This window comes from Coloeus monedula, assembly GCF_965178545.1.
Source record: "Coloeus monedula genome assembly, chromosome: 1".
In the NCBI taxonomy this organism is placed as follows: Eukaryota; Metazoa; Chordata; class Aves; order Passeriformes; family Corvidae; genus Coloeus; species Coloeus monedula.
Genome location: NC_138781.1, coordinates 35,573,534 through 35,595,777, shown reverse-complemented (window position 1 = coordinate 35,595,777; position 22,244 = coordinate 35,573,534). Strand labels below are relative to the sequence as shown.

General features: G+C 41.3%; 1 protein-coding gene across 1 annotated transcript in view; it reads right to left on the bottom strand.

Moving 5' to 3' along the window:
- Window positions 1–22,244, bottom strand: part of PLEKHA8 (pleckstrin homology domain containing A8) — a 30,947-nt gene that overhangs the window by 6,961 nt on the left and 1,742 nt on the right. Inside the window, exons 2-13 of the mRNA XM_082298553.1 lie at window positions 13,766–13,882; window positions 12,971–13,126; window positions 11,144–11,268; window positions 9,556–9,714; window positions 8,613–8,653; window positions 7,766–7,923; window positions 5,088–5,247; window positions 4,606–4,691; window positions 3,911–3,969; window positions 2,515–2,645; window positions 1,944–2,014; window positions 628–689 (exon numbers count right to left, since the gene is read on the bottom strand). Of these exons, the coding sequence (XP_082154679.1) occupies window positions 628–689; window positions 1,944–2,014; window positions 2,515–2,645; window positions 3,911–3,969; window positions 4,606–4,691; window positions 5,088–5,247; window positions 7,766–7,923; window positions 8,613–8,653; window positions 9,556–9,714; window positions 11,144–11,268; window positions 12,971–13,126; window positions 13,766–13,882 (1,325 nt within the window). The remainder of the gene's footprint in view (window positions 1–627; window positions 690–1,943; window positions 2,015–2,514; window positions 2,646–3,910; window positions 3,970–4,605; window positions 4,692–5,087; window positions 5,248–7,765; window positions 7,924–8,612; window positions 8,654–9,555; window positions 9,715–11,143; window positions 11,269–12,970; window positions 13,127–13,765; window positions 13,883–22,244) is intronic.

The window sequence follows — 22,244 nt, the reverse complement described above, 5'->3', positions numbered from 1 at the left end:
GAAATTAATTAAATACAAACCCCAAATAAAGTATAGTTTGTTAGAGGAGCTCCCAACCCAGCATTACACACCATCACCAAATTCTCAGCATGCTCTTTAGAAAGCTCTCTCCAACATTTCTGCTTCTCTCAGTCAAAGCCATGATTGCCTAGATGAGGTTTTCCTTTCTCCTTCTGTAATTTCAGTGATAATTTTCCAATGATAGACACAAGGGGGAGCTGCCAGACTGGATGAAAAATTTCCTCTAGCCAGTATATTCTGCTTCAACTCTTGCACACTCTGTGCTAAACCTCTCAATCATATTCAAAGAGAGATCAATCTTCAAAAAAGAAACCTCAAATCCTCATTTCTTCATTTAATAACCCTGCAAGACTGTGCTCAAAAGCACATAATTAAGAAATTGAGCATGCAAATGCAATCTGTCTGATTCATCTCTAGAAAGCGGGCTCCACCCTAAAAGTCCAGTACTAAACATAGTGAAAACCACAATCCTCACTTTGAAAATAAGGTCTGGCAAAGGAATCTACTCATTTTAATGCTTAGAATTTTAACACAGTTTATTAACTACAACATAACATCACACGAGCAAGACCCCCAGTTCTATCAGCAGCCAAGATAAATACTTACCGCAAAGACCCCGCGGACAACCCACCCATGGTGCTGCCGTAATGTCTTTCCATAAGCATTGTCTTAAAGGAAAAAAAAAATTAAAAATCAAGAGAGAGATGTATGGCAGTTTTAAGTTTGCATCAGAAAGAGAACTCAGAGCTTAGAAATGACTATTCAAGGACATATTCTTGCCACTCAACCAAAATAATGGCTGTTTCTGAGTACCAAAGTTATGACTGAAAGGAGATGACAGATTTGGGATTTCTGCACTGGGGTCTCAGCTCCGCTGTCAAATCTCCTTCAACTCATCCACAGCAAGTAAGTGTTCTAACAGACAGGAAGGCAAATGTAAAGTCTAAGAAAATACTGTATGGAGTGAAACTCCAACAGTAAACCAAAGCTGCACTGGTGGTACAGATATGGAAGAGCTTTTCAGGGGAAAAAAGGGAATGAAAAAGCAGAAAAAACCAGCAGCATAACTGCTGCAGACACAGAGCAATTCAAGGAGTAATTCAGTGCTGAAGCCTTCAGACTCAGAAGGTGAAATAAATGCCTTGACCTTCCATGGTGTTTAACACCCATATCTGGTAGCAGTGTATTTACAGTCTCACTTCCAAGAGCTGCTACATACTTCAGTGTAGTAGTTCTTTTTACTAATCCTATAAGGCAACTGCTTCACTGTGCATAAGAAGCTAAAAGAAAAAGCTTTTAAAAAAGCTGTTTTGAAGTCGGTTTAAAAGATTATTATAACATTAGACTGCATGCATATAGAGAGAGGGTCTTGCTCAGGAGTAACTAAGTCAAGTCTAAGGGAGGCTTGTACTTTGTTTTGTACTTGCTGTGGCCAATAGGCTGATAAAGCATCAGAAATCGTGTACTTGGAAAAAATCCTTCTCTGTAACAACCTCCCTTCTAATTGATGCAGGCAACTCATAGCCATATTGGCAAAGAGGTGATTTCAAAGAATGATGGCAAATCACACAAGGAATTAGAAAACTAACAAAACAGCAATTATTCATTTGGAAGCACTCCCACTGCAAACCAGTAGAAAAATTTGAATGAGTCAAAGCACTTGTTTCCCTAAGATGTGACTGTCTCCTCTGCCAAAAATATTCAATTAAAGGAATCTTTATTTGCTAAAAAATCAACATTTACCAATTATCTAGTAACCCATCTCAAGGCAGCCATTTTAAACAGCTGCAGTTTTCAAAAATGTTACATCTCCTTGCATCATCAGTCACTGAAGAAAAGAAGACACAGGTTCTAAACAAGGAGGAAAGTAGCCCAGTATGTAAATTTAGAAGCACATGAAGAATGAAGCAATTGGCACTTACTCAGAGCTGTTTGGATATTCTTTTCCCCATTCTTCACTTCTGTCAAAAACCCTTTCAAGAACTTTAAGCCTCTGCCGGGATGAACCCATGAAATAAAAAGAAACCATGTTTATAAGAAAGTAACTCTAAGTGTAACAAAGCCCCCAAAGTTGCAATACAACTCCAAAGTGCAGTTAAAACGCAGAATTAAGGAGCCAATTTCAATCTGAACAAAATTGCAGCCACCTCCTCCAGCCTCTCTCCCAGTCCAAGGGAAAAACACTTTGCTAAACATTTCTGTTGCAGCTTGAAATCATCTGCTTGATGCCCTAGCCCCGTAGGATCCGTCAGCCATTCATTGTAACTTCACTCTTATGGGAAAAAAGCTTGCCTGCAATGTTTTTTTCAGGCCTTTTGGCAAAGCTGCAGTGATACAACCACAGACAGCACATCAGTGTTGAACCTGGCCAGTTTGGATTGATGTAGCCCGTGGAAAGCAACCAGTCTGCTCCATGTACATAAGCGTGCACTGGTGAAAGGCCCCACATTGCACCAGCAGTTCACAGGGCAGGCAGATACACGAGGCCATTACCTTTTCAGCCACAGGAGAGCCTCTGTAGCAGAGTTTCTAACTTGTGCTACACCTGCATCCACTTCATGGAGCACGATCTTCTGAAGGGTATCAAACTCTTCTTTGTTGGTTATAAATTTCTGGTTTATTTTCTGGAAAGAATATAATAGGCAGAGCTTTAGGCTTTTAAGACCAAACACGGGCCTGTCCTATAAATACCACCCATTTACCAGGACTCTTCCCTGCTAAGAGATACTACAGATTCCCAAGGATGTCACACTCTCCCCATGGCACGGCTCCTCTGACATGCTGGGCATACCGTTCCAGGGTACACTGCAGACACATCTGGCTAACACAACCAAAATAAAGCAGCTCAGTCAAAAATTTACATTGGACCTACCCTTTCTGTCCAAAATGCTTGAGGTTCACCTGACATCTTCCCCACTGGAGGAAAGGAGTTAACTCAAACTGCTCTTCAAGCAAAGTCCCATTTGCCCAGAGCTTCAACTACAAGCAAAATTACCTTCTGACCGCTGCAAACTCTCAATCACACTTAACAGTGCTCAGCATGCCTATGGTTTTAATTTATTCCCAAGTTTCTATACACAACTCCTCACACAAACAAGAGAGACAATACATAAGGGGCAGACAAATAGATTTTTCTTCTACATTAAAGGAGTAGCTGTCACTCAACACTAAATATTCTATGTTTTAGTTTTTTAAATAGCATTCTTTTCTCTTGCTATTTTCAGTCTTCCAGTGGATACCTTCTATAAGGTAAGCAACCAAACAAATCTGATTGTATACAATGTTCCTTAGCATGCACTCAGAAGATATGTTTTGCTTTTTTTTTTCCTTGAAAGAAAATGCTACAAAAAGTCTCGCTACAAATATATTTTGTCTCATAGACAGTATTTCAAAGGTTCTTGAAGGTTCTTCAGAAGGTTCTTGGAAGCTGGAAGAACTTCCAGAACAAGAACCAAGCCTGCATGGTCTGCCCCAGTCTGCTGAGAAACTGCTTCTTAAAGTATTAACTTCCTCCTACTTGGCTGAGCAAAGCTGTTTTTCCCTCACCCCTCCATTTGTTTTACAGCTTAAAGTCAACATTGCTAACATAACATCATGACTTATACAGCTCAGAATCAAAGTCATATTCATTAGGTGTAACAGATGTTTTTACTTGGCACTTAACCAAGCATTTTTTAAGTTTGGACACAACTGGATTTATTAAACACAGCACGTACTGTCAGAACAGAATTAGGGGCATTTCAGTGCTTTAATCTGACAGATGGTAACATTATCAAATATTAAATAGCCTTCCAGTATTGACTCCTACCACAAAGATTCTTGAGCACTAGTGTCTAAAGAGAGTATTTTGTTTAAAAACCAAAAATTAGTGCTAGAAACAAGTTGTTACCTTGATGTTGCCTACAAAATCCATTTTAACTGGAGCAAAAACAGTTGGTCCCAGCTTGTCTAGGGAAAAATAAAAGGCCATATTTTAAAATTGTGTCTTTTTCCAGTTCTCATGTTTTAGTAAAAATTAATTTCATTTACTCATTTAACAATCCTTCTAAAAGGCAGGAGAATACTAAGTGAATGACAAAATGTTTTTCTCTGGTGTAGAACCAGATCACCCCGGTTGCTACAACTGTTAAAATACTCTGACCTACAGTTCAGAAGTCTTCAAAAGGCTGCATGCTCACAGAGACATCACATCTACTAGATGCAGGGGTCAAGCTGGTGGGGGGCTGTGCTAGCTGGAGATCAAAGTCTTTGGAAACATCAAATAGAGAGTACAGCTGATGGTGTGCTGTCAGCTGTACGAGCCTGTAAGGCATCTATGCTGCTCTTTGGAGGGAGAGAAATTGCTGCTCCATACAGACGCCTACACTAGCAAACAGCTTATATGTGGGTCCCATCTAAATGAGAGTGGATCCTCTTTAAAGCAAAGGGGTAAAAAACATATTCTGGTATTAGACAAACTGATTCTGCTGATACTGGTTCTACTATATCACTTAAGTGAAGAAACAAGTTTTCCAACCCAACTGCTCCAATTTTGCTTGCTGCTAGCAGCAGTCAAAAGAAGTCAGAAGAAAAGAAGCTGCTTACCCAGAACGGGCACAATTGCATAACACGACTCCAGGAACTCCTCTGTTGGTATGCCCTCCTCCTCCCGAAGTTCAATATCACTGAACCTGGTGTCCAGGACAAGCAGAAAATATTGTTACCTCAACAATTCCTTCTAAAAGCAAAATTAGATTTCCTGTCCAAATCATTTGCATAGAGATAAAATTTATAGACATGAAACCACCAACATGGCTTTTGTTTCACTATGTTAAAATAACTGACCGCAGAGAACATATATTGGGTGGTGTGCAAGCAAGGCCTGCAATTACAAACAAGGAAAAATCTCCCACTTCACTCTGTACAGCTAATTTTACAAAAGATATCTTCTTCCAATTACTGTGCTGTAGGCAGTCCTGTTAAATAATCTCAGTAAATACAGCTTTACAGACAGAAAAGTCTTAAAAATAAGTCAATTAAAGGCTTAACGAAGTTTCAATAATACTTTTAATTGAAAACTGTACTACCTATTGCTCATGACACTGAAGAAGGTAGGATAATCATTTTCATTTCTTTCTTCCTCACACAGAGTTAATCCACTTAAAGAATTTGTTTCCAACTGCAGCAACTTGTGGGCACCACAACTTTCTACAGTTTGGAGCTTGTCCTCTCCATTGTCTTTAATGTCTAGCATTTATAGGAAACAAAAGAAAAACAAAAAAAGAAAACAGTTACATACACATATTATTACTCCTTTTCATCAAGATGCCTTTCTGTTTGAAGGAAGGCACTTGGCTATCTGGATAGTGCAAGTTTAAAAGCATGCCTGCCTGCACCGCTACTCCCACCGCAGGTTGGTAGGTGATCAGACCACATTTCAATCAGTCACCCCCCATTTCTTATAATCAGACAGACCAAGCACCATGCTGCAGTACAGGTGAGCCCACACAACCTCAGCAAGGACAGTCTTGTGAGAAAGAACACTACTGAAAAAGAGATTTGGTGCAGCAGGGAGCAGACTCATCTCCCTGACAAGAAGATTACTTCTCACATGCTTGTCACTTTCCCAGTATTGTTGAAGTGCCACAGTGCCTTTTCAGAAGGAAAGGAATAATAGCAACATGTTTGCTTCTTCTGATAGGTAAGCAAACTGGCTGCTTAGATGGACACTTGTATGGTATCAAAGGCCGCTATGTTCTCCTTGATTTCTATGAATATTTTTAAAGTTTCCCAGAAAAATGTCCAGCTGCCTCTTCCCCACTGTGGCCTATTTTATTTCTTTTTGGGGCCAAGTACATCTGATTCACATACAGCACAAGGAAGACAAAGGACAGACAAAATCTTTCATATACATCCCATACATGGTAAGACCTTCTGACCTCATGGAGAACTTCAGAGAACAAGTCAAGAAGCAAAAATGATTCACAGCATCTGCATAATACAAGCCATAGCTACAGGACACCTGGCTGCCAGACTGTCTAACTAGCATCCAAGATTTCCCAGGGAACCTGTCTTCCCAGGAAAGGAATACTTTCAAGTGTCAGTGAGGATTAGAGAGAGACCTGAAGCAGAACTGAGCTTCTGGCTGAAAGGATCAAGCTGCAAGGAGCTCTCTTCCTCCAACTGACAACTGAAAGCAGGCTTGAAGCAGTCCCTATTAGTTGCAAAACCACTGAACAAACCTGGTGCTGGGTGAAAAAAGAACCCCACATATCCAGACCAGCCATTCTCCTCAAGGCAGAATAAAAATGGCCTCAGACATCACTGACATTCACAAGCAAAGTGTCTCTGCCAAGAAATGATAAAGGTTTGAGTGATGTCACTGATCTGTCCTCTACCAAGCCATATAGGCTGGGGAGTAGAGAAACAGCCCAAGTCTGCAGTGACTCCACAGGAGTGCTATGCAAAAACCCTGGGTCCTCTGAAATTTCAAACTCAAACACTGTAAGCCCTAAATGACAGGGAAATTTGCTATGGGACTTAGGTGCTTAAGCACTTTTAAAGGCTGACTACTCATAATGAAGGGGAGAGGGAGGGAAAAGTATATTTTTAAAGTATCTCTTTATAAAGAGACAGGGCAGAGCTCTTGGGGTCAGAGGGAGCACCCATCAGCGAAAAAAAGCCCATGGGCTGCCTGGGTCAGCCCAGTCTACATGGGTGGCCCAGCACATCCTAACTCCACCCCATACTGACAGCAAACCTCTGCAGCTCAAATGTGTGCACCCAACAGGGGGTAGCCTTTTCTCTTCTGGGCACAGGAACCACAGTAGCTAAACAACACCAACAACTGGACTAGAATTAGTATGATGTCCTTGCTTTAGTGCTGTTTTATTGAGATATTATGTTAAATGGTCACATGTGTGTGTTTCTCTGCAGGGACTTACCACACTACATAGTACCAACCACAAAAAGGGGAAAAATTCCAAAGGGAACCCATAAGTGCAAAATCACTACCATCATTAACTTGGGTTTAAAATCTTCTGCTGACTCACTGACTGCATATTTATGTTTTGGAATAACAGCCAGGCAGAGAAAGCCACTGTTCAAGAATAGTAAAGTCCATTCAACAGGATGAGCAAAAATCACGTTACATGAATAGTTATCCAAATTAAGTTCAGCAGCCCTTAACAATGTAACTACATGGGAGAGAATTTTATACTGAATTAGTTCAACAGTATTTTACTGAAGTCACATACAAATCAGTTTCCCTCTATTGCTAATGTAAAGGAAGAACTAAGATGCTTTCTAGAATATTCTTAGCTGCAGAAAAAGAGGTAATTTTCTGTAAACATTTGTCAGAGCAATAGAGAATGACTAAAAGTTCAAGCCCTCCCAGACAGGCACACAAAGCTTCCATGGCTCCTTCCGACACTGCAGCCCTACATACCAGCAGGGAATAACGCGTCTGCCCAGAGTGCAAGGAGAGCCCAAGCTCTGCCAGGCTGCTTTGTTACACACGCCAATCTGCACCTGGAGGGCCAAAACAGAATCTTTGATTTCCTTCTCCATTCAGTCCCAAGTTAGCCATCCACAAAGGCAGCAGGAGTTATGCTGAGAAAACTTGCAAGGGGCACGTATCAGACTAAACGACTGATAATCCCTCTCCTGGGAATCAGGGATCAGCAGTCTCACAAGGAGCCTATACCTTCCCTAATTTACACCTATAGAAAAATCATCCTGGATAAAACACTGTACGTATACTTACCTGCCAAATCCTCTGCTACACGATCTTCAACATAAACATCACCACTCCCCTCATTTGTTTCCAAGTTTAAACATTCCATACTTTTAATAACCGTTTGCTCTTGATGGTTAATTTCTGCTTTTACACAGCCATTTTCACAGGGGTTCGATTCCACCTGCCTGAAGAGAGGGAAAGAATAATAGTTAGTGCATAAAGCATTGCTTGGTAAGCTTCTTCCTGTGAACACACAAATAACATGAGAAAATGGTTGACAGAAGTTATAGGCTGTCACAGGCAAAATTACTTCTCTAAAATAATAAGAATGAGGCAGCTTTTTGCAGCAAAGAGGATTAAAGACTCAACCTCAGCTTGCAGAGTTCAAGTATATTTACAGTGATCTTTATTAAAAAGGTACATAACCAAAAAAATACGATAACAGAAAAGAAAATCACAGGCAGGTATTGTAACTTGTAGAATATCCCCTCATTAGTACTTGAAAATATACATCCTTGCCACCTACTCCACGAATCAGTCTGCTCACCATCAGTGATTTTTATGAGCTTACGGAGTGGAATCTAAAATGCAGGAAGGAGCACTGAAGCGGGAGAGAGTTGGCTGGTGATTGAGCAGTAAGACACCAAGTGGACTGCAGAGAAAAATGACAGGGAAAGGGCTGATATGGAAGAGACATGAAGTGGGGTGAGCCACATCCTTTTTGTTTCACCTGTTTCATCTGCTTCCAAGCAGGCAGCTCAGAGCAATACAATTCTGCCTGCATCCAGTAACAGTATAGAGTAACAATGAGGAAAGAACAGACACCACCAAATGCAGATTAGAAAGAGATTGACAGTAAAGACTTCTGTCATACCTTTCTGTTGAGGTGTGACTGGACAAGACAGAGTGCTTTACCTGAAAGATATGGATGGGGGAGAATATTCTTTAAAGCAAGAAGACTATCACACTTCTCAAACTTCACATTTTATTAAACACAAGTTGGAGTCACCAAAAAACCCCTCACTAATTCTCTGACCTGGAGGCAGTATACAGACAAATGTGAAAATGATGCTACATTATTACACCATTACAATGTTGTAAAGAAACAAAGAAATAGGAAAAGAAAGAAAATCAGATTTCTTTCGAAAGCTAGCTAGCAAGTGTCAAGTGAGACACCACACAGCATACGGAAAAGAAACAAAGCAGTGAGTTTCCTTCGCAATGTTTTCTTTACTGAATAAAAAAATATTGAAAAATCCAGAAGAAACATGAGGCTAGGTATCAAGGTATGGTGAAGCAATCTCATTTCTCAGATGCAGTCATGCATTTACCTTCCAACATAGACCTTAACTTCCCGTTTGTCAGAGATGCTCCAGTTTTGCATCTGTAGTTATGAATCCAGGATTCAAGAAAGTGCCCTTGTCATTAAAAAGCTAAACCTGTCAGCTCCCACTGGCATATTAGCACATAGCCAATAATGCTGTAGCTTAGCAGAGTAATAATTGCTGTGAGCTCCCAAAATGGACAAATTTGCTGTAGAGCTAAGGTGTTTTGAAACACCACTGTGTAACTTTCAGGCCCGGAAAGTTAATGTTTAATAACTTTCACCTGTCATTAAAGGTTAAGAGATTGTCACTGCTTATTAAAAAAATGGCCTTACCTCACTTGCAAACCACAAGAAATAGCAGAGTATGTCCAGTGTAGGACCAGTAGCTATGATATCGGTAAAAAGGCACTAGTTCTACAAACGCTACTTTTGACAAAAGGACCCTTTAGCATCCCTGCCAAGGCTGAGGAAAGAAGATGCTGGCCATTACCTTGCTCGTTCTGAGAACTGCTAAATTTGGGGATCCAGGTGGGGTCTGATGCAACAACTCAGAAGTGAAGGTAGTATTTGCAATCTGCATACATTCTTCAAGAGTCTTCAGGAAAGTGTCACAGGTTGATTTCAACAGAGCTCCCATATCAATCTCACTCTGTGAGAAGAAATCAATTGGAAGAAATGGACTCACCACAGAAGATCAATTTGGAGCAACTAATGTTGCAAAGCCCAGAGCTGCTACAGTTGTGATTTCTGGTTAATATGAATTAAAATTCAGTGTGTCAGCTGCTCAGAGAACTGGCATCACACATTACTGTGGCTGTGTCCCCTTGCAGTCCTACCACTGTTGTCAGACTCTCCGTACAACAAGCTTAGTATGCTTATGTTTTGAAATCAATGCCTCTTAGTTACTTATCTTATTGGTGTTAGAACTGTATGAAATACTAAGCCTGGATGTATTCAATGATGGCATTCCAGGAAACACCACTGACAGGAGAAATGAAAAGTAAACAAATTAAATAGATGCAGAATGATCTGCAGATAATCATCTCCAAAAACCCCATGAACAAAAAATTACTGCACATTACAAAAATGCAGAATGAAGTATGACATTGCCACTCTGCAAAGTGAGTTATTGATGCTGAAACGCTTTTAGCAATAAATCTTTGCAGTTAAATGCTAGTAAGGTCAGGGAAAGAGTCTTGCCTCAGATGCATGAAATATGAGCAGGATAAACACCACATTACAGGTCAACACCTGTGAGCTGCAAGTTCTAACAGTGCCTTTTAGTCATTCTAGAAGCCAGAAGCCTAGTCACATCAGGCTTCTGCACTGTCTTTTAATTCACCTTAAAAAGTTTATCAAGTATCTTTACAGAGATGGCTTGGACATACAAATGATTAACCATCAGGTGTTTTGCCTGCCTGTTCTGCACCTGAGCATCCATCTCTCCAGTGGGAGGCATCCCAGAACTCCACACCAGCTTCTCTAGCAAGGGAAGCACATTCCTCTTCACACATTTCTCTCTCAAAGCAAGGGGCAGATCACTGTCTTTAGGAAGTCCCTCTTAAATGAGGCTTCTTTGGTCGATCTGCAAGGTTTGAAACTTTAACTTAAGAGAGGCTAACCAAGCAGTTCTTTATATCAGTTTTGCTCTTTTTTTGTGGTCTGCATCATCTCTTGACCTTTTGAGGGTTTTGGATGTGTTTTGCTGAGCAGGATATTAATGACTCTGAGGCAGAAAAATGTACACTTCTTGCAAGTTATCTTTTTATAAAAGATCTGCTTTTTTGGATCCACTGTAAACACATGATCACCTACAGAGGTGTTACTGTCTAGATCACAGATACCAGATCTCATCTCACTACTTGCTAGCCCAACAAAGGGCAAGTTATTTGCAACAATACAGTAATACTTCATTTAAACAAGAACTGTTGTGTGAGCACTTTACTTCCCCCTCAAGTTCTCTGCAGAAGGAGGTTGCAACATCAAGTAGCTATAAGTGAATACTACATTGGCTACCCAGAAAAGTTCACCAGCTTAAGACTTTACAGATGTGGTCTACAGGAAAAATAGAGCTGTACCTCTGGTTCTGACACAACACAAATGCTGGCTTCCTTTGTTTTATGCACTTGCTGAACAAGGAGGTTACAGTACAGTCTAAGTTCAGACATTTTAGTCTTCAAGGCTTCTGTGTTTTCAGTGAACTCTGAAAGTGAAACAAAAGAAAAGTTAAATTTACTGTATCCAACGCAAGGCAAGTACACAACATTTGGTCTTAAGCAGGCCTTTTAAACAGGACAAAAGCCCTACATATAATATTCTTTGTTTTCACAAAGTAGTTTAAGGTGCAAGCTATACCATTGTTTATACAGGGTTCTAGGTAGAAAACATTAGACATAAAACATGCATTCTGTCCAACAAGAAAGGGATTAATTTAATACAGATATCCCTGAATCACAGAATGCATGAGGTTGGAAGACACCTTTGGAGAGCAGCCAGTCCTTCTCCCCTGTTTAAAGGAGAGTCAGCAAATTACTCAGGTCTAGTCAGGTTTTGAACAATGCCAACAATGGAGATTCCACAACCTCTCTGGGCAGCTTTTCAGTGCTCCCTCATCTTCACAACATAAACAAAAATTTTGTTTATGTTTCAATGGAGTGGTTTGTATTAAAAGTCATGCATATTTTCTCTTGTTCATTCACTGAGAAGACTCTGGCCTCATCTTTTTTATGCTCTCTCACTAGGTATTTTCTTTAATCATCTTAGCAGCCCTTTGCTGGACTCACTCCAATATGTCCATATGTTTCTTGTACTGAAAAACAGACTGCAGGACTGAGAAGACTGATCCAGATAAGACTAATGGTCAATCTGAGATTTTTCAGAAGTAATGTTTTGGATATTAGAGTCCCTGAATTATAAAATAAATTGTCTGTTAATAAGACTGATGTGGTTTAGCTCTGCAAATACATCAGTAGCTTCTCACCCTGTGTTACTGTATGTCTCTTTACAGATGTAACTTTGTGCTGCTTCTAAGCACTGCACATCAGATCCTCACTTGGTGAAGGACTCTACAGTAGCATCTTCTGCTCAGTTCTGCCTCAGTTTGAACCAGCAGATGCAAAGCCTGGTGATGACACACATAAGGCTAAGAGGAGAAGCAAATCCTCACCTCAGGGAAAGGAAGTGCTCGCCACCCCCTGCATTTGCTCAGGACATTAATAATTTGCTATTTTCCCATTTTCTGTATAGTCATTGTGCTGAGGTTACACAGGGTTAAGGCACAATGATCTGTGACTAATGCCACACTTGTAAGCAAGAGGGGCTTTCACTGGGGAGAAAGGGAGATTGCTGGTAAAAGCAAAGAACTGAATTCATTTTCATAGCCTGACCATGATCAGATTTAAGTTTCTGAATACTAATATATAGATTTGGAACCCAGTGCAAACCTTTTCTTAATTGCTGAGGCATTCTCAAAGTACAGAAGACAGCCCAATTAGAACATGGAAGGAAAGGGTGCGAGGAACTCCAAAGCTTAAGAGACCCTGGTGTGAGAGGCTGGGTCATCATATTTAGACAGTTGTAGAAGGAGGGGGTCTTACATTCTTGTACAGTCTGCATCACAGTGACCCCTAGCCAGGGCCTATTTACTCGTTGTACTTACAGAAGCCATCAGCACACGGTTTTCAAATGATTTTTGTATAGCATATTTTAAGAAAAAGCCAAAGTTTTCAACTTTCTGTCCTGAGAATTAATACCTGAGATTTCTAGTTAATGTTCCCACATGGGAACATTAGCTTTTAGCAGCACCAGAGACCAGAAGCACAGGTTGGACACGAAGTTGTGTGTACGTGGGAAAGCATGGGGAAATACAAAGCAAAGAGTATGTGCCAGCAAAAGGGTGTTCTTGCCTTTTTCCTTCTGTGTCCTGCTGTCAGTCAGACAGGCTTTGGCAGTTCCTAGTGCAACCAGCCACTTTTGCCTTTCAACTGCATTTCTTGCCTTCAGATAGAAGTACTGCTCCCCTGGGATAATCAGGTCCATTCGTGTGTTATCTGCAGGATGAACTGAAAGCAACACAGACTTCAGACCAGCTCCCTGGCCCTTCCCAGCGCAAACAACCATCTCAACAGATGTGTTAGGTGGCAGGTCAAACAGTAATGAAAAAAGAATCTATGGTCCCAACTTCCCTCACTGCCATTTTATGACTTCTCTTCTGAGTTCAGAATGGGCAGGACACACCTATGTACAGCTATGAAAGACAGTTTTGTGATCAGTATAATCTGAGAGTCTTTATGGAAAAGGCATCCTCTTCTGGCAAGCCTCTCTTTCAGGCTTCTAGCCCTTAACTGAACCTCAAAAATGTGGCAATATGACTCAGCAGACCAAGTACTGAAGTTTATCATTCATGTTCCTAGCTTCAGGTTTGTGCTTATGAGGAGTCATTTGAAGCTGTGCGATGTTCCACCACAGCTCATGAAAAACAGCAACCCACCTGCATGTAGAATACCCATGATATTAGAGGCTTGCAGTTCTCTCAACAATTTCAAAATACCATGAAATAAAAACTGGCATATACATCAAGTTACTGCAGATACATACCAGAGAAATCAAGCTGCCAAATAGCTCATCACCTGAAATCTCATCTTGAATGAAACATTACTGGACAAACTTCATGCAGCTGAGTGTTACTGTATCTTAGTTACCTTGAATTTCACAAACAGCCATTTGGATGCTTCCCTTACAACCCTTCCAGGCATCTTCCTGAGAGTCATAATAGGACAGGATGCCACCACAGAGAAGGAACCACCGAGGCTGCCAGCCTGAAAAACAAAACTGCATTTCTCAGTTATGCCTCTCCCTGCAATTCCATCACCTCTCTCACTTGGGACTTGCTGCAAATATGGCCCCAAAGATTCTCAGTCCCCCTGGAAAATTAAACTCTTTGACCAAGTAAGATTTTTGGACAGACTTGGATGTTGTACACCATAACCCCTGCTTGCCAGCACCTACATGTCTGTTCTGCACACAGCTGGACACCGCAGTGTGTGTCTTGAGGTGCCATATGTCATTTTCAGCAGTTTTGCTAACACAGCATCACTGACTCACTCTCTCTTCCAAAACCACCTTCTCAGTCCACCACCCCTCAACTCCTTCCATCACTCCTCAACCCACCTCTTCACTCTTCCCCAAAGCCACCGCTGCTGTTTTGCCTTACAAGTCTTCCTCCCTGGGCTAGCCAGGTTATCTTGAAAAATAATGGGTAAGAATGTCCTAAAAATCAACAGGAGGGAACAGAGGCGGATCTGTTGATTTCTGAATGTTCTGAATACCATCTTTCAGTGAAGCAGCTTTCAGCAGCTCTTGAAACTCCTTGTGCTGCCCACATAAAACATAGTCTTGAGTTCCTGTACGTCTGGATACCTTCCCAGAGAATAACCCAAACACAAGTCTAGACCTACACCAGTAGTTCTGGGTACACTTTTGCCCACTCTGCTGCCCAACTTTAGAAGTAAAGTACCCTTTCTTGTTTTCTACTTTTGGAAGCACTACAGCAGTATGAAAAGATAAAACCAAACACGACCTGACAACCGCCATTTATGTCTAATTAAAAACTACAAGCTCATTAACTTAAGAAGAAATGAGGCAGCAACGTCACTGGAGGAAAGCAGCTTTCATTACTGAGCTGCAACAAGCTTCCCTGGCCAGGTCCAATGGATGGAGATTCTGACACTCCCACATTGAGCCAGCAAACCATCTCTGGAAAGAACACTTGGACAAGACCATGTGAGCCACACGGCTCCTAGATATTTTGGCAGAGGGTCCTCACTTCTGCTGTCCCATGCGCCAGGGCTCTGCCAACCAGCACTGTGCTGCAGGAGCCCAGGCTGGGCTTGGACTGACATCACATTGGAGGAATGACAGCTCCTTTCCAGCTAGGAACTGGTTCCTTAGGCTACTGCTGAAACCAAACACAACACAGTTTAAGGTTAGAAAGGCCTAAAGCCTCAGGCTAACAGCAGGAGTATGGTCTGGCTTGCCACCTTTTTTTTTTTCTTAAAAGCAATACCACTGCATTCAGTCCAACCCGGTTTATAGATTGCTGAACCTTGTGTGGTGGCTGGAAAACAAATTAAACAAAGATTATTTCATACCCTTCCAGATTTCTTCCATTACTTCCTAGAAGAATATAAAAACATCAAAAATCAAAAGTATTCTCAACACTTCTCTACTTCATAGGAAGGGGGGGGAAAAATGACAAGAATGAGTATTAAAAAAAAAAAAAAGAAATCAGCAAGACTAGTTTTTATTTGTCTTGCCTCCCAAACAAAGAAATTATTCTAAAAGTCACTACTGATATGTGGGAATTCACAAAAAAAGGAAGTGATTGTTCAGCAGAGAGCAGCAGTTAATTGCTTCAGACACTCAATGGCACAGAACCAATTCTTTAAATAATGCACAGCGCCACAGTCAATAGAAGCCTCTAATTCAGTCTGGAGATCCTGCTGCTGCGCATGAATCATTTCAGCCATGGTCCTACAGCTTACAACTGCAGCTGATGCCCAACCAAACTGTATCCCATCAATCAAAGGCTGTGCAATCAATTAGCCAGCATACAAATCACTCTGCCTCCATCACTTTGGAGGTAGGTTAAAAATATGTAATGAGTCAATATATTTTGCTGAGACTTCTATTTGGTTGGTTTTTTTGGTTCTGGGTCTTGGGTTTTTCTGTGGGGAACAGAACTATCTGTATTCCTTTCCAGAAGCCAACTCTTCTTTAATTATTACATATGTATTAAAAAGACTGTGATAGACAATTTTACCTACGACAACACATTTTCAGAACAGAATTGTTACACTAATAAACACACATTTTTGTAAAAGGAAAACAATTTCAAAAAAAATACATCAGTGTTCTGTCAGAAGATGCACTAATCACCTGGTACTCACTGAGTCAGCAGCCATGGGAAGGTTATCCTAAACAACCAGCTAAAAATAGCATGTGGCTGACAAATCATGGCCACTGCTCAGGGACATAATCTTTAATTACAGGAACTTCACTTTAAGTGAAGAATGGAGAGAAAAAAAACCCAAAACAAAAACCAAAACAGCAAAAATAGATACTTAGGCACTTCCAAGAATACAAGTCTTGGGTTATTTTCCTCCCGTAAATTGTCATTGGAATTTTGTAATTTTTGGAACTGAGCATTCAGACTTCACCTGATGTGGAAAGTTAAGCTGAACCTTTTAAGGTCTTACTTGTGCCAGCATTAACACAACTTCGAAGAAGAATTTACAAAATCCATTTTCACTGGTGGTGCCCAGGCAGGAAAAAATACAGCTCGTACTTCCAACATCTCATTTTAGATTCACAGTACCATTAACAGTAAAAATTGACCTTGCTGGGAAAGATATGTATAAAAAATCCCCAATAAAATGTAAAGCACAATAAAAAGTGATCAGTAGCTTAAGGTCTGAGCCATAGAAGGGAGTGAAGATATACCAGACGACTTCACAGGCACTGATCAAAGTACATATTGCACTCCTGTGGGAAGCTTACAGTAAGTGCCTGCAGTACCTGGAAGATCTACACTGTCCACTACAAAAACAGATATTTAAGCAGTCTGTGCCTGCTAAGGATTCACTATTTCTCCAGAAGCTTCCACAGAAAGAAAGATCTGCCTACTTCCACCATTACACTTCAGGAGATCTGGAGGTAGCTATCACTGAGCAAACTTGACATTTCTTGATAACACAGTTGAAATTTGGACATAATTCAAACTTTAATGTTATACAACTCAGACTCCAGACAGCATTCCTTCCGAAGTGCTAAGCCTGAAGAAAAAACACCTGAACATCTGAAGACATGTAGATCATGTCAGACATCCATAAAGCCAAACCATCTGGGAGAATTACATACTCAAAAAGTCAAATTGATGACCTGGAAAACAAGCTGCAATTACGAGATGCCAGTTCCAGCTGCATTTCTAAAATGCATAAAGGACAGACACCCTGGTTTTTATTATTGCCTGATTTCCATGAGAGTCATGTAACACTTTAGGCTTATTAATTTCTTGAGCTTCAGAACAAGTTTTTGTAAAACTTACGCAATAGATAGTCCTTGGACTTTTTGATCCTAATCCAGACTTTAACTGCAGATACGTGATAATTATGAATTTTCCTCATTACAACATCTGTCTAATAGGAGGAGTTAAAGCCTTTACCACCTCTCCACTGCTTATTATAAGGGCATGATCCAAGACTTAGTTGCAGGTGGCAGAGCAGGACAGATCCCTGTTTTCTGTGCAGGGTCACTAAAATGTCCCAGAGTGGGTGCCCTGATAGAGCCATCTCACAGTGAGAACAAGCAATATCCATCATATTTCACTGCACCCTGAGCAAACGTAAACTGTACCATGTGTTCACTGTCCCACCATCTACAGCTTTATCTCCCAAGGGCAAAAGCACCAGATCGTCTGCCCAGCACTGTGTCAGCGACTGATAGCGGGACAAGAGCTGCTGAAAACTCAGCTCTAGCAGGGCAAAGACACTGTCAGTCAACCAGGTCTCTAGTCAGGAAAAGCAATTAGCAAGAAAGCACCTTACACAGATCAAACTTGAAACTTTTCCCCTTTTTTCTCATTCAAGAAAAAGAAGTAATACAGTTAAAAGGTTATCTTGACATAAGCATTTTGCACCCAAAACTGGTGCCTACTTTTTCTACACAGCCTCCTAAGGCTACCCAGTATTTTGGGAAGGGTAATCCCAGGTGCTGGAACACATTTTGCAGCCTTAATTCTATAACAAAACAATCTGACAGGATAAAAATCCAGTGTGTATCCATGAGGGACAGCAGAAAGGCAGACAAGAGTGTGTGACAACCTATGCCTCTTCTCTGAGCTATTACTTGTCACCTAGAGAGCAGCTTCTGGGAAAACCCATATTGCAATTTTACTCTGATTATGTGCATATTAACAGCAGGAATCAATATCAAAAGCCCCTAAAGGTAATGAAGTTCAAAGATTTAGCACTTTAACAACGATATCACTTTTTAAAGCACTTGTTTGAGGGGCACTAGAGGTTCGAGTGAAGGAAGCAACAGCTGGAACTGGCTTTAACACAATGACCTTCTCCCAAACGATTTTTCTCACAGGGGTTCCATAAAGTCCACTTTTGCTTCAATCACAACTGTCAGGGCAATGTTAGCAGCACTGAAAAAGCATCCTGTCATCACAGGGCAACTGGGTTTGTTTGCAGACGATTTTATGGCAGTGACCAGCCAAGGCACAGAGAGCACAATGTACCAGCCGTCAGGCATTTTTGAAGGGGACACAGTGAAAGGATGAAGGGCAGAGAGGGGATCGTGGTGGAGGCAGAAGTTCAGTAATACAGGCCACTGCTCAGACACAGTAATTCAAGTCATACAAAGCTCCTGGGAGTTTTCCTCCTCTGTTTATACTTCCCAGCCCCAGCACACAAGCTGCTCCTCTCTCTGACCCCTGGGGTGGTTATCAGGCCAGACTAAGTCAACACAGTGAATTTATGTAAGCAGATACAGATACCACATGATGGTATCTCTTCACCATCAGTCTACCACACCTTTGGTTTCCGTCCTACCCAGCCATTCCTTGTGATTACTTACTCATTTCAGTGCAGAGGGACTGAATGCAGAGGCACCAGTACTGCAGCATACCTGGCAGAGAATGCTGCACCATGGAGGCTCTGCAGCACTGCTCTAACACTTACAGAGGAGAAAGGGGACACCGATTTCCATTCCTGCAACCTCATCAAACCTTTCTACTCTGAGCACATCACTCAATTCCAAAACAGCTGGACAAAAGCAAGATTGCTGCATGAAGAAATACAGAGGGAAAGGGAAGAAAACCATGAGAAAGAAGGTCAAATCACACAAAGACAATTAAGCAAAATCCGAAGAGAATTAACTAATCAGTCCCTGAAGTATCCTTCGTGAAAAGTCTCACCCAGCCAGAACTGGCTGAGACTCAGGCATTCATCTAAACCAACACCTGGTCTCTGGGAGCAGCTACGGCCAGTAAGAGAAGGCAGACCATTGCCCTGAAGGCAACAGAAACCTCAGCTGTCTAGGTCCACCTCCGCAAAAGCCAGACTTCTAATTTTATACAATCAGAACTTGGACTATACCCAGAGGCTAAAATGAAGGAGAAAATTATAAAAGGCTTTTTAGAACCAAATCTTTATCTAAGTGTGAAGTTTTCGATTAATTCCTCCATCTCTGGAAACAGAGGACCTTCTATCCAGAGCTTGGTATCAGCTGGAAGTATATGTGTCTCTCATCCTAAAACATCAGATTTTTTAAACTCCCAAAACAAAGACTAACTCTAAGCAGTATCATGTGCATCCAGATCCAAGAACTAATGCTTTTTCACATTTTCTTGAGCTCTATCCCCAAGTTTACTAAGGAATTCTGAATCATTGGAGACAAGAGTAATTTAAAGTTTTACGTGAAAGCTGAAATTTACTGCTTGGTGTTGGCTCTTGGTATCGTGGGATAAACTGAAAAGAATCCAAAGTACAACAATAAACTGAGAGGGGATGATTACATACAGGTAGATGGGGAGAGCTAACTGAAGTATGTGGCACGATGCAGCGTCACTGGTGATGGCATGAAGGTGAGTGTATCGTGCCTTGAGGAAGATTAATTACTTAGGGTTAGAATTACCCAGCACAAATAAGTAAGTGAATATTTAAATATCAGGAAAAGCTTAGCTTTGTAAAGGAAAGTGATCAAAGCCATTTCATGGGACATGCCACAAATACCAGGCAAGCCAGTGGAAGCAATCACCATTTTTCTTTCTAATGATGAAGCTGCCTTTGAACCCCAAAGCCAAGAGCTGATCCATACCACCTCTTCCAGAGTTAGCAGCAATCCTGCCTGTGGCCAGCAATCCCAAGTAGGCTGTGTGTCTACACGGAAGAGCTGAACTGAACTGAATTTCAGCAGAAAGAAAAGAATCAACTTGAAAGTGCCAAGCTCTCACATGCACCACTGAAGGGACTGATGGGATTCCCAAACTCCATGCTCTGTTTCCCAGCAATAGCTTACTCATTCTACAAACCTGATGAGAAAAAAATCATAGACGTCTTTTACAAGGCAAACTCCAAAGACTAAATCAATTTGTTTTATCAATCAGAAGGTATGCTGCTCAACAAAGAGCACATATTGCAGGTTGAGTTCAGTTGGAGAGTCCCACGGGAGGCAGTTTCCAAGCAGCAAAGAGCAGCCTTCACGTGCAGTTCAGCTCCGCGCTCTCCTTCCTCTATGCTGCAAGCAGCATTCCCCAGCTGGAGATCAGTCACGCTATGACACTGCAGCCAGGATCTGGCTTGGATGCTGCCCACACCAGAATGGTTTGTGCTCAGCCAGGACTGCAGGCAGTAGCAGCACAAAAGACCGAGGGGCTATAGGGAAGGCACACGGTGACACTTTTATCATCCCAACTGCTTACTACAGTAAGTGGTACTGAAACAATAGTTACACACCCATCCCCAGCCCCCACAACCATCACCAAACAAAGCTAACATCAGATAGAGACTTCTGGCAAAGGATGAAATCTAGGAATTTTTTAAGATCATGTTACATACTTTGTCTGTAAGCTCAGCTGAGGCCAACTTACATGCCTGCACCATTGAAGTCACCCTGCTCTGGATTTTGAGGATTAATAATTTGAAGTTTGCGGATGCATTATATATTTGCCCAAGAGAAACAGTGCTGTCTCATTTTACACGACAATGATAATTCTGCTCGCAAAGTTCTCTGCTCCCTCAAGGTTTTAACCAATTTAGTGGGGGAAGCACAGACAAGAGCAATCAAAGGACACACACTGCAAACACAAGATCCCAATGGATTTTCATAGGCTGGAACTGTGTGCATGTCTATCTGATCCAGAGCTGGCACACTTCATGTGAACTCAAACAAAAGTAACACACTGAGAAATCACTATCTGGTGGCCACTGCATTAGGGGAAACAAACTCTAAAAATCTCAGTTTTCTAAACTCAGAGATTTCAAGGTAGCACCGGAAACCCTGCATACAGAAACCACAATGTGAATGCAGGATCAACACCAGAGGAAAACTCCTACCTCCAAGCAGAAACCAGGTAATACTGATTTATCCTAATCTATATAAAGCAAACAAGTGCCTTTACTACGAACAAGATAACTTGTTTAAGCAGTAAAGCAAACTAATCTGTCTTTTAATTGTGGCAATCATGCTATACTTTCTTTGCCCTTTGCCCACAGAAAGCCAAACTCATTTCCTATTGCTGAGACGTTCTTGCTGTCAATAAATACAAAATTTGCAACACAGATCTAGCTCCTGGCCCAAGAGCTGGGAGGAAATGGGTTGATGTGGACTTGACCTCTCATGATGGCAATGACATAAGACACTACAAAATCAAAATTCCCAGAAAAGACTATCACCAACAAACTCCCATCAGCTCCTCTCTCACAGCAAGAATGAAAAGCAGTTCTTTTTAACAGTTTTACACTTGTTCTTTGTTGAATGTCCTATGTCTTCTCTGACTGTGAGGGGTCCTCCTCATTCTGAGGAAGAAAGGGAAAAAGTACCGGCAGAGCATGTGTACACCAGCACTGTGTTATTAGCACAGGCACCGACGTACAGAGGTGACACACAAATTCCCTGTTTTTGTGGGCATCATTTACACTATACAGCACCTGATTCATCAACCTTGAGCAACAGGAAAAGCATATTGGGGGCAGAATACTGGCAGAAATACTGTTCTGGATGACCTGTTGAACCTTCTTACTTTCCTTAATCCCTGAAAAAATGCTTTCCTGTCTCTCACTCTCTGGCTCTTTGTTACTGCTACAACAAACACCACATTCCAGAATGAATTTTTTTTTTTTTGCATCTCTGCATAAATTTATAACTTAATGGCTTCAGGGCAGGAAATCTTCCTTTTATGACAAAAGAAAGCACTAGTATGCACAGTTAGCTTGCAGAATAGCAAATTTATTGTTCTCAAACACACCACGGGCCTTCTAAACTCTAAGAAAAGGCACAGAGTAACCTTGACTACCACACTTACAAGAAGAGTCAGGTTTCAACAAAGAAATCAGAAAGATGCTTCAATCTTCCATCACAGATTTTCTGTTGACAGCAAAACCACTGATTTCAGCC